The sequence below is a fragment of the Culex quinquefasciatus genome, chromosome 1 (genome assembly GCF_015732765.1).
Source record: "Culex quinquefasciatus strain JHB chromosome 1, VPISU_Cqui_1.0_pri_paternal, whole genome shotgun sequence".
Lineage (NCBI taxonomy): Eukaryota > Metazoa > Arthropoda > Insecta > Diptera > Culicidae > Culex > Culex quinquefasciatus.
The window spans coordinates 80485796-80505589 of NC_051861.1; the positions used below are offsets into that span (position 1 = coordinate 80485796).

At 35.2% G+C, this 19794-nt stretch overlaps 1 protein-coding gene across 1 annotated transcript in view; it reads right to left on the bottom strand.

Moving 5' to 3' along the window:
• Positions 1-19794, bottom strand: part of LOC6044152 (protein sevenless) — a 50506-nt gene that overhangs the window by 21688 nt on the left and 9024 nt on the right. The window contains 1 exon segment of the mRNA XM_038249329.1: positions 351-413. Coding sequence (XP_038105257.1) covers positions 351-413 — 63 coding nt within the window.

Genomic DNA, 19794 nt, shown 5'->3' on the forward strand with positions numbered 1-19794 from the left:
GTCCGGCCAGCGCGCGCAGAGACCTTCCTGTCCGGACTTACGGTCGAGTGACTTTATAAGTCATCGCCCAGTCGTCATTCATGGAGCTAGCTTTTTTGTGTGTTATTCTCTCTCAATTTTTTTTTGTCGTTAATTTCGTTTGTCGCGAATCACCTCTACCTCTGACAAAGTGTTGCTGTGATCGTTTTGGAACAATTTCCCCCCTCCAACTTTTTTTTCCTGAGGTGTCATAACTCCGGAAGGAACTGGCTGAAATCTGCGAAATAACGACGACAGATTGGAAGCATCGGATCGCGTTCTTGATCGACTCATGTTGAGATACTTCTGCACCCCAGGAAGCCACAAATTACCTGCGCAAGGTAGCAATCACTGCCACAGCTGGCGTCGAGGTGCTCGTTGAAGCCGGTTCGGTTCTGAAACGGAAGAAGGCCGGAGATTAAAATCTGGAATTTCTTTTTTAATTTAAAACTAAAGAAGAAAAGGTCGTGAAGAACAATAACGTAACATGACTGGAATTGCAAAATTTAATTGTTTTTTTTATACGTTTACAATATATTTGAGCTGTTTTTTTTAATTTACGTATCTTTAAAATCCACGGTACAGAGAAAATGTTTTATTTTGTAAACGAGTCAATTTCAGATTGGTTTTTAGAGTTATTTCAAAACTAAAAAATTTTAGTTACAAACATTTTGTTGGTGTGGAAATTTTGGAAACAATGTTGATGAGAGATTGATGAGATTTTTGACAAAAAATTGCTTTTCCAATGAAATGCCCCATAAAATCAATCAAAATCTAAAAAAAAAGTTTCACAAGAGAGCATTTCTCTGAGATTTCGGTCATTTGTGATTGTGATTTTTAATTTATCTTCTGTCTCAAAAAAAACAAAAGTTTTATTTTTTTATATAAGGGGACATAAAATGCCAATTTTTCAGAATTTCCAGAACGGGCAAAAAATCTTTGACCGAGTTATGAATTTTTGAATCAATACTGATTGAAAAAAATTGAAATATTGGTCGCAAACAAATTTCAGCTTCATTTTATGATGTAAAATTGAATTTGCAATCAAAAAGTACTTTGGTGAAATTTTAATAAAGTGGACCCTTTTCAAGTTGAAGCCATTTTTAGGTAACTTAAAAAAAATAGTCGCAGTTAACGCAGGTAACTTTTTTAAATGTAAGTTCCCTTGTTTTTCCACTTCAAAAAAAAGTATTTTTGAAAAGGTGATTTTTTTCTATGTTTTGATTTTTTGAACTTCGTTGATACAACATTTAGTTGCTGAGATATTGCCATGCAAAGGCTTAAATACAGGAAAATTTATGTTTTCTAAGTCTCACCCAAACAACCCACTATTTTCAACTATTTTCAGCAACTAATGGTCCGATTTTCAACGTTTAAATACGAAATGTTTGTGAAATTTTCCAATCTCTTCGAAAGCAGTATTTTACATTTTTATATCAAGACTAACATTTCAAAAGAGCCAAGCATGTTAGTCTTGATTTGAATAAAATGTTGTTTTAGAAAAGATTGAAAATTTAACGAATGTTTTAAATTTTCAACGTTGGACCAATAAGTTGCTGAACTATTGACATTAGAAAATGGTGGGTTGTTTGGATGAGACTTAACTTTTCATAATATAGAGGAAATGTTAGTATAAAACACTGCCAAAGTTGACTCATTAAAAATGATTTTTTTTTTCTAAACATTGACAAAGCCGCATGAAACAAGAAAATTTTCCAACCCTAAAACTTTCTAAAAATTGAAAAGTTCTTCTTTCCAATGCTTTTTAAATTCCAAAACCCGATTTAATCCCACCAGGGGTGAGATAGAGCCTTTCTCACTAAAGAATATAACTTCTCTCAATTCACTACATCGACTTGATACAAAAAATCTTATGATGAAAGCAAGGTATTATTAATTATTAACAATTTTCACCTATCGAATATTTTTAATCGTACAAATTCTTAGCTTCCAATGCGCAAGTGACGACACACACCGCGGTTTTGGTTTTCTAGTTTTGGTACGAGCCCAAAAACCGAACAAAGCAAACGCAAAGCAAAACCGAGTTAACCGCACAGTGGGAAGCTTGCCATTCAGCGTCTACGAAAGTGAGAGAGTCAGAGATAGATATTTTTACAACCGCACCACTACACACTCAATCGCAATACCTTAGGTAGATAGCCATTGGCGTCGCGAGCATTGAAAACTTTGAAAACGATATAAAGCTTAGAAGCTTAGAAAGCTCCTATTGGAATCCAATGAACTCTGTTAAATAAAACGACACGACAAATGAAGCCTACTTAAAGGCGATTTTAGGAGCACACGGGAAACAAATTGATTGTACCCGGATGAATGTCCTATGTAAAAAGTTTTGCATTAACATTGGACAGTTATGCAAAAACGGACAGAGCAAAAGAAACCGAAAAGCTACGATATCTTACATGTTGAAGGAAACATCGGTAGACAAGCTACTACGAACGAGTATAAGTCGAGCCGAAACATATGCGCCAGCATTCTAGCGCCAGTATTCGAAGCTCAACTTGACAACTTGTCGACTTGGCGACGAAGCGTCTAACATCGATGCAGTGTGATTTTTTAGCGATTTTTCGGTTTAAAATTCATGCTGAATCGACATATTTACGAAGCTGGAAATGACGTCCTGGCTTAAAGTAAAACCTATACCTTTCTTTAGTAAGAAAGGCAAAAAGTAAATCGTTCTAAAATTGATCGGGATTGCCGATCGATGTAAAATTTGTTTCAGATGCTTACTCATGGTCTGTACTATGAATGTAGCAAGAAATTTCGAATAAAATCAGAAATGAAAAATGTTGGCGAAGGTCACCAGGTGGGCTTTTACCTTTTTTTAGGGATTTTGTTTCTTATGGTAGGCCAATCAAACGGCTCTAACTCCAGAACCATATTATGAATCTGGATGAAAATTTGGGAGGTTGTAGAGCTCGAAAAATGCAATTTTGAGATTAATAAAAGATATGAAAATGAAAAATTGGACCATATTTTCATTTGGAAACTGTGTATTTTCTGGAAAAGTCTGGCCGTATCCGAAAACAGATGGATAATTCGAAATTTGCGCGGCAACTCGCCCAGGTTCAGCACACTAGCTTTCATCTGCATTTAGGAGAATCGAAATCGGATTTATGGGAGCTGAGAACGGCGCGACACAAAATTTTGCAAAATTTACCACATACGAACATCACTCGACCTCCACGGAATTTATTTTCTCAAAATTCCAGGGTTCGAGATAGACGAGTTCTATCAAGGTGAATCGATAGAGCGTCGAAAATCGATGCAGTGTGATTTTAGCGATTTTTCGGTTTAAAATTCATGCTGAATCGACATATTTACGAAGCTGGAAATGACGTCCTGGCTTAAAGTAAAACCTATACCTTCTTTAGTAAGAAAGGCAAAAAGTAAATCGTTCTAAAAATTGATCGGGATTGCCGATCGATGTAAAATTTGTTTCAGATGCTCACTCATGGTCTGTACTATGAATGTAGCAAGAAATTTCGAATAAAATCAGAAATGAAAAATGTTGGCGAAGGTCACCAGGTGGGCTTTTACCTTTTTTTAGGGATTTTGTTTCTTATGGTAGGCCAATCAAACGGCTCTAACTCCAGAACCATATTATGAATCTGGATGAAAATTTGGGAGGTTGTAGAGCTCGAAAAATGCAATTTTTGAGATTAATAAAAGATATGAAAATGAAAAATTTTGACCATATTTTCATTTGAAAACTGTGTATTTTCTGGAAAAGTCTGGACACATCCGAAAACAGATGGATATTTCGAAATTTGCGCGGCAACTCGCCCAGGTTCAGCACACTAGCTTTCATCTGCATTTAGGAGAATCGAAATCGGATTTATGGGAGCTGAGAACGGCGCGACACAAAATTTTGCAAAATTTTACCACATACGAACATCACTCGACCTCCACGGAATTTATTTTCTCAAAATTCGAGGGTTCGAGATAGACGAGTTCTGTCAAGGTGAATCGATAGAGCGTCGAAAATCGATGCAGTGTGATTTTTTTGCGATTTTTCGGTTTAAAATTCATGCTGAATCGACATATTTACGAAGCTGGAAATGACGTCCTGGCTTAAAGTAAAACCTATACCTTTCTTTAGTAAGAAAGGCAAAAAGTAAATCGTTCTAAAAATTGATCGGGATTGCCGATCGATGTAAAATTTGTTTCAGATGCTTACTCATGGTCTGTACTATGAATGTAGCAAGAAATTTCGAATAAAATCAGAAATGAAAAATGTTGGCGAAGGTCACCAGGTGGGCTTTTACCTTTTTTTAGGGATTTTGTTTCTTATGGTAGGCCAATCAAACGGCTCTAACTCCAGAACCATATTATGAATCTGGATGAAAATTTGGGAGGTTGTAGAGCTCGAAAAATGCAATTTTTGAGATTAATAAAAGATATGAAAATGAAAAAATTGGACCATATTTTCATTTGGAAACTGTGTATTTTCTGGAAAAGTCTGGCCGTATCCGAAAACAGATGGATAATTCGAAATTTGCGCGGCAACTCGCCCAGGTTCAGCACACTAGCTTTCATCTGCATTTAGGAGAATCGAAATCGGATTTATGGGAGCTGAGAACGGCGCGACACAAAATTTTGCAAAATTTACCACATACGAACATCACTCGACCTCCACGGAATTTATTTTCTCAAAATTCCAGGGTTCGAGATAGACGAGTTCTATCAAGGTGAATCGATAGAGCGTCGAAAATCGATGCAGTGTGATTTTTTAGCGATTTTTCGGTTTAAAATTCATGCTGAATCGACATATTTACGAAGCTGGAAATGACGTCCTGGCTTAAAGTAAAACCTATACCTTTCTTTAGTAAGAAAGGCAAAAATTAGTTGAAAAACTGATTTATGCAACTCACTCGTGAAACTACTTCCTGTCATTCTTGAACGATGAAAAAACCTACTTTTCTGAACCAAAAATAACAGAATCGAATAGTAAACCTTTTCAAAATAAATGCTGAATAATCCTACTTCTTAGCAATGAAATCGATGCTGAAAAGTTGTACTTTTCAGTACTTGTTTCGAAAAGTTAAACTTTTCAACATTTTTTTGATTTAAATGGGTAATTGACATAATACATGAACATTTGACTTATAATTCCGCTCAAAGGGTGTTTTTCGGAATTGGAAAAAATGTTGTATGGAACTCGTTACAAAACTTGATTTTTCAGCACTCGTCGAATTTATCCAACTCGGTGAATCTTGTTGGATAAATGTACGACTCGACTTGTGCTGAAAAAATATATTTTTTGCAACTTGTTGCATAAACTACTATTTTGGCGATATTTAAAATCGAAGCCCGTCTAAAGGCAGGGTTGGGTTGTAATTTTTGTCCGGCAAATTTGTATCGAAACGTATGTTCGAAGTTAAAAACATGTGAAATCAATTGCTTTACGTTTATTTATGCATTTTTGCAAAGGCTTTTTTAAATAATTCTAATCTAATTCTAATAATAATTTTTAATATTTGAAAAGGTCCTATACCCTGTTATCTTCCATGTGTTTATAAGACCTTTAAAAAAACTCTAGAATTGATGATAGATTGATGATGACAAAAGCATTTTGTCATTCTTTTTGTATCGAAATTTCTGATATCTTCTCCCCTCCCTCGACCTTGACAAAAACATCAAGATACAAACTTTAAACAAAATTTGTACTAGACAATTACAAAAATTTCAATACATAAACATAAGGGGTTTGCTTATAAACATCACGAGTTATCGCGATTTTACGAAAAAAAAGTTTTGAAAAAGTTTTTTTTGCGTTTCTCTTTGTTTCGTCGTCCGTGTCTGTCGCGGGTGACTATGAACGGCCATGATCGATGACGACCAACTTTTCAAAACTTTTTTTCGTAAAATCACGATAACTCGTGATGTTTATAAGCAAACCCCTTATGTCTATAAATCAAAATTTTTGTAATTGTCTGCTCTGCAACTTTGTAGAACATTGTTACACTAAAAAAAAACCCGCAAAGTTAGAAAAAAACACGAAATTTTAAAATGAAAAATTTTGTTCTAAATGAAAAATGACCCTTCTGGGTCAATGTAGATTCGAAAAGTACATTAAATTTCCCATAAAATGACATGTTCCAAAATTTTTTACAGTCGAGTAACGGAAATTGGAGAATTTTTAAAACGTTTTTAGTGTTTTTTTCGATGAAAAAACGTTTTTTCGGAATTCTGAGTACGCCATCAAATCGGGCGTCTAATTTTACATAAAAGTCCCTTTGACACCAAATCTCTTTCTCATCACCGTTTCAGGCTGCAAATTATTGAAAAACACCTCTTTTTTCGCATGTTCAAAAATGGAAGGGGTTGTACCGCCCCTCCGTCACGAGATATCAAAAAACGGACCTCGGATTCGTGATCAGGGACAAAAGTTACCCCTTAGGACAAAGTTTCACGCAAATCGAAGAGGGGTCGGGGCAACTGCTGTGTGAGTTGGCGGAGAATTATCCATATATAAAAGGCTGGTTTATGGGGAATTGCTCAATTCAAAACCTAATGATAAAAATGTATGGCAAAAAATGCGAGAAACCCGATATCGACAATTTCAAATACAAAAAAATAATATTGATGGTTATATTCAAGGTTGATAAGAACTAAAACTTTTAGAAAAGCAAAATACTTAACAAGTTAACACGTAGCACCAAGGGGGTCAAACAAGTTGGAAATGCATTTCCAATTATTTTCCCAAGGGTTGTATGAGCCGGTGGAGTTGCATTTCCAACTTTTTTTACCCCGTTGGGGCTACAAGTCGTCAGCTGTGTGCTATCTTGTGACATAGACCATATTGGTCGAAAATGAGTTAATGATGACGTTTTGCTATACTTAACAAACACTAAAAGATGCTTTAACCCGATTTTGGAAACTCGCTTCCGTTTCCCGGATATCGCAATACACACTTGTGACATAGACCAATTTATCATCAAAATAATTGTGCACACTTGTGACACGTCATACATGTTGTTGGAAAATGTGGATAATTTTTCTTGTTTTTCACAAATTTATGTAGGGGAAGGTGGGGCAAGACGACCATATGGGGCAAGAGGAACAATCGCTCGTACGGCCGTAATTTTTACAATATTGATTATTTCCAGTATGAGGAATTGTTGCTAGCATTGCAATCAACTGATTCTACTAACACATAACTACCAAACCGACGTAAACGCCACGGGACATAAGATTTAATGAAGTTTTTTTTTCAAAACCTTTGTTTTCTTATAATATTTGGAAAGTACAAAATAAGGCTTAGGGTTCGTTTTAAGGCTCATTTTATCAAACTGCTATTTTTCCTAGATCAGTAGTGTCCCTACGAATGATTTCCACCTATTATAAAATATGATTTTACTTTTGGTTATTTTTGTTGAGAGCTTTTAAAAAATCTTGTTTAGGGGGGGCAACTGTACCATATGGATTTTTAGTATGGAAAAAAATACGAATCGCTGCAACAACATATTTTATTGAGAAATAAATACATAACAGTATTTAAAAACTGATAAACAATTGTAAAAAAAATTGTCCATGCAAAATACAGTGATATTATGATAATTTCCTTTTTTTCATCAAAGCAATAATTTTTTTTCGTGAAAACGATCTAATTTTAAGCAAAATATTATGATTTGATCTAAAAATGAAAGAATCGTTTCAAATACAATCTAATCTGATGTATCCAAGTGATAACAGTTCAATTGTTAGCAAATTAACATGTTGTTTCATGCATTGTTCCTCTTGCCCCAACGGGTTGTTCATCTTGCCCCACTAGTTGAGTAGAACGTACGGAAAATCAAAATTTTTAAAATCAATTTTTTACATAAAAAACAGGTTTTTTTAAAAACTCATTCTATCAAAGTCTTAGTCAAGACCTGGAATAAGATGATTATTAAAGAATCCGACAGATTTTTAACGTTTTTGATGGGTTTTAACGAGCATTTCCTTAGCTTGTTACACTTGCCCCACTTTCCCCTATACACATACTTTCTAAAGGGTCTTTTGTTTATAAAAATATACTGATTAAGTCGATTAAACCATTGATTTGAGCTTATTTTAGTTTGTATGGGAATTCTGTGCACACTTGTGACACGTAGTACAATTTTACTTTCGTAACACACTTGTGACACGTGCTTTTCAGATTTTTGTTTACATTATTTACTGTATCTTTTAACTGGTGTAACCAAATTAGTTGAAACTTGGAGCGTTTGTTAAGCGATAGTATACGAAACGATTGCTTAAAAAAGTTTGGCTCTATCATTCATAGTTTTAAAATTATTTACCAACAAACTTTAAAAATCGATTTACTCGAAAAGTACTAAATGGTCGTTGTCACAAAATAGCACACAGCTGACGAAGTGTTAAGAACATATAAAATACAATTCATTAAATAAGATAATATACAGTAGAAGAGAAAAAGGCTGAAGCCGAAATTGTACATTTAATTTGCAATTATAAAAAAATAAGTGTAATTCAATTAAATTAATTACAATGTCTGAAACGTCAGCGTAGTGACAGTTTCAATCACCTCAAGAACAGGTGACGATTATGTTTGCTCATTGATTATCCTCTTCCAAATTTACAACGTTTTTTTTTTCCTTCCCCAATCATCGACTCCGACCGTTGAAGAGCCTTTCCATCAACGGCTAAACCGCACAATCAGCTCCTAAGGAGTAGAACAAAAAGCCAAGAGAAAGAGAGCGACGAAGAGGCATGCGCGACTAAGCGCATCTCCCTAAAAGAAAAATCAATTGCTCATGCGCCGCCGCGCAAGAAGAGAGAGGGAGGAAGGAAAAGGAAGAAAAAAACAAGTACTCGCGTGCCCAACGGCTTGTTAAATATTGCTTTTACATTGCTTTCCTTCTGCTTACAACGAACGAAGACGGCGGTGGTGCGCCGGTCAGATGCATTCGTTCTGGAGGAGGATGCTCCTTTCACTGCAGGCGAATGCATTTGAAATGGTCATTTTGGGCTTAGGGACGAGGGGTAGGCTTAAGTTTTTTTTTTCTATTTTTGGAATTATTTTCTCTTTTTTAATAAAACTAAACTAACATAGCATTATATTTCTTGAGGATAGATGTATAAATAATAAAAAAACATCAAACCTCTAATTTTCAAGTTTTTCATAATGTTTTGGTTTAAAGAGCAAATTGAACGACCTAAATAATGTCTTTGACAAATTGGCCAACATTTTCTTATAGCCCGAGCAGACGGAAATAACTTGGGAAGATCAGTTTTTGATATTGTGGGAAGATCGAAATATGTTATTGGGATGGTCGGATTAGTTGTTAAAATAAGAAAAATCAATAACAAAAATTTGTTCGAAGAATAACTTAAACTGTTATTATGTTGTTATTGCAATAACAAACCAATAACACAGAAGGAATCATGATGGAATAATATGATTTGTTATTTTGTGCAGAGAGGTGGAGCAGCATAATAACAAAAAATGTTTTTGAACTTGTTATTGTATTGTTATTAAAAGTTATTGTTTTGGTTTAGTTGCCATTTTCAAATAAACCTGCAGTTGCCATAACTCTTCTGTACTAGTCAGGACTGCAGAGTCGGGTTCCTTCAAGCGACTTTGAATCAATACTTTGAAGACAACTCCGACTCTGGATGCAGGATATGACGTCAACGCCGACTTCAGCTCTCCAACAATACCCGACTTCACAAATTCCGACTCCAAGTGAAAGTTGATGAAAATTAGCTGAATCCGATGCCGTCTCCGAGGTCTCACTCCAGCTCGAACTTCAACGTCAGCTCCGACTTCCTCGTTCTGTGAAAATAACAGTTTTTGTAATTCACATTTCAAAAATTCTCAATAAATAAATCAATTCCCTTAGAGAATATAACAAACTTGAAAAAAAAAACAACTTTCAAAAGTTAATTTTATCAGATTAGTTTAAGCTTAAGGACCCCATTTCATGGTCAAATAAATGACCACGATTAAATTGGTCAAAATTATTCCATAGTTCAAGCGAATTTTAGTAATGTCCCTTATGGGATATATCAAATAATTTAAAAAAAATCAACTCTCAACATTTAAACTTTTTAGAATAATTTTAGCTGAAGGACCCCATTTCATGGCCAAAATAATGACCCCAACGAAAATGGTCAAAATTATCCCATAGTTCTAGCCAGTATTAGCAAAGTCCCTTAGGGGGTATATCAAATAATTAAAAAAAATCAACTTTCAAAATTTCAACTTTTTAGAATAATTTTAGCTCAAAAACCCCATTTCATGGCCTAAATAATGACCCCGCGAAAATTGTCAAAATTATACCAAAGATCTAAACATATTTAATAAAAGAAAAAATAATAACAGATTGTGTTATTGACACTTAAAAACTTTACCATTTGTGCGATTTATGGTAATTTTATTTCTAAGTCAGAATACTAAACGAATAACAAATCTTGTTATTAGGAGAGTTTTTTAAATGTATAACATTTCCTCTTATTAGCGTGTTATTAAACATTTTCAGTATAATATCACTTCAATACAAAATCTTGCTATTTTATCAGAAACTGTTATTATATGTTCTTCTTGAAGTTGAAGTTCAGGTTAAAATAATAACACTTTTTGTTATTTTAACAGGATTTGATATTGAAATATTATCAATTTTGTGTTTACCGTCTGCCCGGGAGTTCTCGTCATTATTTAAAAAAATAAACATAACAAATTATTTTCCGAAAACAGATTTTTTTAAATTATTTATTAATTTTCTAAGCGGGTGAAGTGATAATTTAAAAAAATCAGGTATTCGACTTTTATTATACTTTTTGCTAATGTTATGTTTTTTGAAAAAATTGCCGACATTTTTCCATTGTTCTAGCCATATTCAAATAAATAAAAACAAATTATCTTTTAGAAAATTGATCAAAAATTTTCAAAGATTCAAAGATTCAAAGATTCAAAGATTCAAAGATTCAAAGATTCAAAGATTCAAAGATTCAAAGATTCAAAGATTCAAAGATTCAAAGATTCAAAGATTCAAAGATTCAAAGATTCAAAGATTCAAAGATTCAAAGATTCAAAGATTCAAAGATTCAAAGATTCAAAGATTCAAAGATTCAAAGATTCAAGATAAAAGATTCTCAAATTTAAATGTTTTTTGATTTTTAGAGTAAGATTTTTGGAATTAATTTTTTTTCAGCTAAAAAACCAGCTCAAAATATTTACTTTGTAATTTTTCTTCATTTCAAAGATTAACAATATCCATATTTTTTGTGTCTCATAATTAATTGCAAACTATGTTATCTTTTATATGGATTGAGCATGGAAAAGACATCTTCGGACCCCTCGCCACTGACCACCGTTCACCACCCCAAACGCAAGCATGCGTGCGGAAAGAACTTACAGTGCTGGTGCAAACACTTGCTCTACATCAATTCCCTCAGGTCCGGTCGCTCAATTACTATGCATTTCTCCGCTCCATCCGCAAGACCTTGGTACAATATTAGCTTCCATCGGACCATATCGCCGCAACGCCACCGTGGCCACTTTGCTGCCCGGCCCTAATTAAAAGAGTGCTCCTCTTCCCCTCCTGATCACTTTCAGCAGGTAATCATCATGCAATCAACGCGCGCTTGCTATAATTTTTTATAGCACACGCTCAAACTAAAAAAAAAACGGCCTCAATTCTAACCACAAAAAAAACCAAGCTCAGCCAACTTCGTCACAATCGGTGCGGTTCGCTCTCCGGCGAGACCGGAAGATTTAGTTTAGGGTCAATTAGTATTTATAACGCATCCTGCTGTCTCTTTCGCTCGCATATTTCTGCTGGGAGGTTGTTTATGGCAACGCGCTGCCGACCACTGGAATCGCGCTCGAGATCATCAGGCAGATTAGTGTGTGCTCGTATGGACTCGTTTTTTCACTACTTTGAAGAGGGGGAACTTTTGCCTCCGTAGTTGTCGCCGTTTCTGTTGGCCAAACGTTTTTGTTTTGGCTTGTAATGTTTACGGTGTAATCAGGTCGTAACGGACACGGGCTTGTTTGTTTTTATAGCAGCGCGCCAAAACAAAGTGACGTTTGGTCGCGCCATAATGACTTCAAGAATATTTTGACAAGTGGCCATTATGGCGCGCTGCGCGACCAGACGTCATTTATTTTAATGGCACGATGCTATAAAAACAAATTTAACCATTCCAAACGACGGAAACTTGCTTAGTATTGGCCAAAAATTCAAATAAAACTTACAAGTGAACCAATTTATTGCGCACAGCACCCAAATGCAATTGTATGTTGTTTATACCATGTCATGTGCACTTCCTGCCTCGCGTCAAAAAGGGTCCAATTGACTGAAGGGACATCCACAATGGGACGATTCGCACGGTCATTACCCGTCAAAAGCTGGGCCGGGAGTTGTCCTGCGCTTCCTTCCACGTTTTTGTTTTAGCTCGCTTCTTTTTCTCTCTATCTTTTTCCTACTCTCCCCTCACTTTACATCAACTTTAATTCGTCGATTTGTTTTCATTATGCACTTGTTTCGTTGGGTTCTTTTATAAGTTTATTTCGACAAAAAAAGGGGTCAGTTACCACTTGTGGCCAGGATCACTTCCTGGGGACCCTTGCCGTTTTTTTTGCTTCTGCCTCTCAAAATTGAGGTAGGATCCGTTTATATGTGGTTGACTTTTTCCCACCCTTGCGGAACGGTGCTCTGAGCCCGGGGGTTAATTTGAATTAATTTAATGGCCAAACCCAGGAACGAAAGTCACCTGACCCTGTGGGAAAATGTGGTATGACAAAAAATGGAAGCGTTTTTGAGGATTATCAAATTAACCGGATGAAAAAAGGGCAAAAAATAGAAAGGTTTGTCTCGGTTACAGACTTGAAAACTTAACTTTTGAAATAGTAAAATGGGTCTTAACTTGCCCAATTCTGTCTCACTCTGCCCAACTACGTCTCAACTTTCACAAATTCGCCTTTATCTACTTTAATATACCGCACTCTGCTTGAATCTGCCTCAATGTTGCTTCTGCTCCATTCTGCTTCAGTCTACTGAGATCTGCCATAAACTGCTTTAATCTGCCCCAATCTTCCAAAATCTGCTCCAGTATGACTCAATCTACCAAAATCCACACTATTCATACTATGAATTTCATAGGCGACCTGCCAACATCTGATTCAATCTGTCAAAATCTGCGTCAATATGCCAAAATCTAAAAATTTGCATAATTCAATCTGCCCCAATATGCCAAAATCTACGTTAATCTGACTAAATCTACCACAATCTGGCCAATTCATGAGCGATCTGCCAACATCTGCTTCAATCTGTCCCAATATGTCAAAATCTGCCTAAATCTGTCCAACTTTGCCTCAATCCTTTCAAATCTGCCACAATTCACTTCAATATGCCGCGTTTACGGTTGGAAGGCTCGTTAAAGACATCTTACTAACTAATTCTACATCAATATGCCCCATTTTGCCTAAATCTACTGAAATCTACCAGAATCTATTTCAAATCTGCCAAAATCTGCGACAATCTGCTTAAATCTAACACCATCTGCCCAGTCCGTATGCGATCTGCCAACATAAGCTTATATCAGCCAAAATCTGTCTCAATCTGCCTTAGTCAGCCTTAATCTGCCAAATTCATGCTGCTTCTATTTGCAATTATTCAAATACCTGATTCTGTCAATTTATCAATGTCTCAATTTGCTAAATAAGCAAGCCGCGGGTATACGGCTTCTCCACATGATGTTCAATTTCTCTGGCCCTTTTGGAATCTTACGCAAAAACTACAAATACTCAGCGAATCTACTGCCAAATTACCTGCGTGCTAATCTACCGCAAGATTCCCAATTTGCTTATTTTCAGCTATCCTGAAAATGTAATGCTAATATCCCTAACTATCAACTCGTCAGTATGCCAATCAAATTCCAATCTGTCAATTTTCTGCAAATTTGTCAAACTTCTGCTGATCTACAAATTTGCTAATCCACCAATTTTGTACTGATTGTCAGTTTTTTCATCTCTGAAAATCTTCTGCCTAACTGTCATTCACCTCATTTACCCATTTGTCAATCTGACAATGTGTATTGTATTTTTATGATTTTTTCGCTTGCTTAATATCTGCTCATCTTTCAATTTTTCCAATTGCTATTAAACAAGTGTCAATCTGCCAAACTGCTAAAATTCTGATTATCTTATTATTTTGGCATCAATTCTATCATTTATTTATTTCTGCCATACTGTAAGGCTTTCGTAAATTAGTCATTTTCGTGCAAATCTGCCCAATTACCAATCTGCCAATCTGTTTATTTGCAGTATCCTCTTCCAATCTATCAACCTTTTGCCAACCAATCTTCTGTCAACGTTTTGCCAATCAACCTATCTTTTACTTATTTTCTATCATACTTCCATGGTTTTGAAAATATGCGGCTTTTTCAATTTTTCATCTGCTTATTTTCCAAATCTGACGATCTTTCCATTTGCGGTATCTTCTTATAATCTGTTAATCGTAACTTTTTGCCAATCTGCCATTCTGACAATCAGTCAATCTGGCAATCTGAAAATTTTCTGACGATGTACTATTTTTACTCAAATTTGCCAATCTGCTATTTTGCTTCTCTATAAATCTGTCAATTTTCTGCAATTCTGCCAAACTATTGAATTGGCAGTCTTAAGCCGACTTGCCATTGTTTTGTGATTCTGCCTTTTTATTAGTTGAGCAATCTGCCATTTTTTTTAAATTGAAATACATAGTTTGAAAAAATCTTGTAAAGATCTGTGAAATTCCTTACACATTGAATTATTAAAAAATATCTGCCCTAATAGCCATTTTCCCGGCAGTTCACTACATTCAACAAACAAGCTGCGTCGAAGATAACTTGCGCCGGCTCTAGGGTGGTCCGATCGGTTCGGTTCCGGCCATTGAGCGCGCAAACCCTCCTCCGAGGGAGCCGATAACGCACCCTCCACAGGGGCTTTCTCACAATAGATCATTTGTAATTCAAATCCCGTTCGGCTTATTTTTTGTTGTTGTCGGTGGCGGCAAGAATGACTAAAGTGACGGAATTCTGACCGCATAGACGTTTGATTAAGATGCAGTAGGGTGATGGGCATAACCTTAAAATGATTTTAATGTTTTATTTTTGCGAGTTGAACTCGATAACCGTTAATCAAATTCTTTAACATTTTATTGTGAAATGACAGAGTAAAACGCTCGCTTGTCTGTGTCACAAGTCTATGCCATAATCCGGTAGCTCCCGCAAACGTCAACACCACATGATCTTGGCGTTTTATCACTGCTGAACTATCAGTTACTACGCGCGCCGGAGCTTCGTCGCAAGACGTTTTGTACGCGGTCAACAATAAGTCATTTGCCGAGTCGTCATCAGCTGGGTAGCCAAGAATGCCCGGTTTAGTGCGAAAAATTGAGAGGAAATTTCAATCAGAGCAAGAACATGAACATCGCAGCAGAACTGTTCGTTTGACGTTTGCTTGCACGCTAATTTCGTTTGAAGTGGGTATTTTATGTCGAAACATTCAAAACGTTTGTTTTTGTTGACGAATCGCCGTTTCTGTAGTGTTAGCAACTGTCAAAAGTTACATACTTGCAATATTTAACCCACTTTTGAGTTTAACACACTTGTTCTGCATAGACGGTATTGTTTAAATTGGCAGTCCTGCTTGCTGCGATCTGTCAAACTCTGCACGCTCGCGAAATTCCACCCACCTTTGAGTTCAATCCACTTTTGCTGCATGGGCCACGCGTTGTTTATTGCAACCTTGACGATATCGTTAAGCACGCGTGATTAAATTCCACCTTTCTTCTACATTCTTTTACTCTCCGACAATTGTCACTCGGACGCAACAGTTGCCTGCGGTCACATTCAATCATAAATTATTTTAAAATTAGTCCCGCGCAACGCGCGTGGATCCGCGAAATGTGCGATTATCTTGCACTTTTTTTGTTCTCTGACCACGCGGATGACAATTCCGCACGAAAATGCTGTCGTTATTTCGCATTTCTTGTTTTGTTTAAGCCTTATTGTTTATAGAAGAAATTCGCAAATTTCGTGCACATTTTTTTTTCATTGCTTTTTTGTCGCATGGTTTGACGTTGCTTCCTCAAAATAGATGTGGGTCAAATGCGGCTGTCAAAGTTGATTTTTCTAACATCTCTCAAACATCTTTATTTTTATAAAGTGTCGTTCAACCCTATTGTGTTGGTCAAATCTGCATTTTACGCGCGCTCGTCAATGGAGACAGTCATCAATCATGGAAAAAACGAGAAAATCCCAAAATTGGCATTCAGCGTTTTGTTTTATGATGAGCCTCAATTGCAAATTTGGCGAATCCTGTGTGCACTTTGGAGACGTAATTTGTACTTCCTGCGGGATGCTGGTTTTGGGATTTGGCGAGTGAGTGTGTAATCTGTTTTTGCGGTTTTGCGATACTGGTTTGTTTACCATTTTTGATGATTTGTGTAAATAAGGGCAATTTAGGGCTAACGTGGGAGCGCAAATCTGATGGTAATGGGTTATAATCATGTTTAATATCTATTTCAGAATAAATTGAACAACGTTAAATTGACCGATGTAAAACAAATAAATTGACAAATTGACAAATTGACAAATTGACAAATTGACAAATTGACAAATTGACAAATTGACAAATTGACAAATTGACAAATTGACAAATTGACAAATTGACAAATTGACAAATTGACAAATTGACAAATTGACAAATTGACAAATTGACAAATTGACAAATTGACAAATTGACAAATTGACAAATTGACAAATTGACAAATTGACAAATTGACAAATTGACAAATTGACAAATTGACAAATTGACAAATTGACAAATTGACAAATTGACAAATTGACAAATTGACAAATTGACAAATTGACAAATTGACAAATTGACAAATTGACAAATTGACAAATTGACAAATTGACAAATTGACAAATTGACAAATTGACAAATTGACAAATTGACAAATTGACAAATTGACAAATTGACAAATTGACAAATTGACAAATTGACAAATTGACAATTTGACAAATTGACAAATTGACAAATTGACAAATTGACAAATTGACAAATTGACAAATTGACAAATTGACAAATTGACAAATTGACAAATTGACAAATTGACAAATTGACAAATTGACAAATTGACAAATTGACAAATTGACAAATTGACAAATTGACAAATTGACAAATTGACAAATTGACAAATTGACAAATTGACAAATTGACAAATTGACAAATTGACAAATTGACAAATTGAAAAATTGACAAATTGACAAAAAAAAATTAGGAAATTTGGAAATTTTGAAATTTGGAAATTTGGAAATTCAGAAGTTTCGAAGTTTGGAAGTTTGGAAATTTGGATGTTTGGAAGTTTGGAAATTTAGAAATTTGGAAATTTGGGAACTAAGTAATTTGAAAATTTGGAAATTTGGAAATTTAGAAATTTGGAAATCTGGGAACTTGGAAATTGGTAATTTGAAAATTTAGAAATTAAAAAATTTGGAAACTTGGAAACATGGAAATTTGGAAATTCAGAAGTTTCGAAGTTTGGAAGTTTGGAAATTTAGATGTTTGGAAGTTTGGAAATTTAGAAATTTGGAAATTTGGGAACTAAGTAATTTGAAAATTTGGAAATTTGGAAATTTAGAAATTTGGAAATCTGGGAACTTGGAAATTTAGAAATACGAACATTTGGAAATTTAAATATTTGGAAGTTTGTCAATTTGTCAATTGGTCAATTTGTCAATTTGTCAATTCGTTAATTTAAAAGTATGGAAATTCGTTGATTTGAAAGTATGGAAATTGGAAATGTAAAAATTTGGATATGAAGAATTCAAAAAAATTGAAAATTTAAAAATTTGAAAATAATAAATAAACAATCAAAAATTTAAAATGCAAAATTTATAAATTTTCAAATTATTTAGTTTGTTGACTTTCCCAAAATCGAAGTCCGTTTTTGTCGTTAGTTGCTGCTTTTAGAGTAAATTCCAAAAAATGATGCAAAAAAACAACTTATAACTAATCGCAACACTAAACCACACATGTGCGACTAATAAGTCAACCGACTTTGGCAACATCTGAGCCTCCCTTCGAAGATCTACATCATCTGATTTCCACCAAAACTGGGCAAGTGTCACCAAGTGTCTGCCACTCTCTGGGCGTCAAAATCGCCCAAATTCTAACAGTGTATAATTTTTCAATTCCAGCTTCTAACCTCAATGTGGCGAAGCAAAGAAGAAAACGACTTAATAACTACTCTTTAATAACTAACATTTGTTTTTGCCTCTGCCTGAGTAGAATCTTCAAATTGCAGTGGTCACAAAAGGTTCAAATTAAAACACATGTTGGCGGCGTTTTTGTTGTCCTTTTGACAGCGATGTCATTCGCGGTTTGAAGCGATTTTATTACTTTTAAGAAATGAACAATTAGAGGAAAATAATACTAAGTAGAAGTTTTTGAAGCTGTAACTTATTTTTTCTTCTTTTTCAAAGTTTGTTTCAAAATTTAATTCCAATTCATCAATTGCTGAGTTATTTTGGACTTGTGATTTATTACGAAATATTCCAGTTGAATTTTATTAAAAAAGAATTGTAGATTTCAAAACATGCTTTTTAATGACTTCTCTCTAACGGACTTCAGATGTTAAATGCCCCTGTAAGATAATCATAGGGATTGGTCAATCTGTCATTCTGTCAATCTGTCAATCTGTCATTCTGTCAATCTGTCAATCTGTCAATCTGTCAATCTGTCAATCTGTCAATCTGTCAATCTGTCAATCTGTCAATCTGTCAATCTGTCAATCTGTCAATCTGTCAATCTGTTAATTCTGTCAATCTGTCAATCTGTCAAACTGTCAATCTGTCAATCTGTCAATCTATCAATCTGTCAATCTGTCAATCTGTCATTCAGTCAATCTGTCAATGTAAAACTGTTTTTTCTTTAATTTTTTTTTCTAAGATTTCCTCAAATCCTGCTATAATTTCCACCACCTTAAAAAAGCCTCTTCACACTTGGTCGCGTGGCAGCGAGCTTATTACGATACGCACTGGTAAATTTTCTCCTGCTGCGCAAATGAAGTGCATAAAAAGCGATGTAAATAAATTCATCTTCGAGTTTTTTTACTTCTTTTGTTTTGCACACAACTTTCACGCTCCATGAAGATTCACTAACTGAGCGCGAAGCACACGCGCCAGATGAGATTAACTCTTTTGCTGAGCTTTTTTTTGCTGATGTTTTTTTCAGGAAAGAAGAAGGAAATGAGCAATCCTTGCTGGAATTTGTAGTAAAAAAATTAATTGAATCCATCTTCCTAGCAATAAGAAGATGAAACATTTAAATTTGTAGAATTTTTCAACTGTCATGTTTGAAAAAAATCATCCCATAAATTACGAAACATCGTTTTTCTTCTTTACTACGACTATCGCGACTTGGTGATTGCACTGACATGGAGGAAGAAATGTTTACTACACAACACACGGTTCTTGTGAGTATTCTTGTCTGTTTGAGCCATGTTACTCAGCCGATAGGGAACTGACATATCAGCGTTACACTCGCCGGTGACCTTTAGAGCTCGACGTGCGCAGAGTGTATGATTCTAGAGTATGTTCTGTGGGTTTTTAAAAGGAATAAATAACGTTTGAGGTGCGTTACGTTTTCAGGAAGATCTGATAAGAGTTATTTGACCTCGATTTTGGTTGAATTGTGAAATAATGCGTAGATTTGGGGAATAACTTATCAATTCTATAAGGACTTGATTTCCCAAAGCG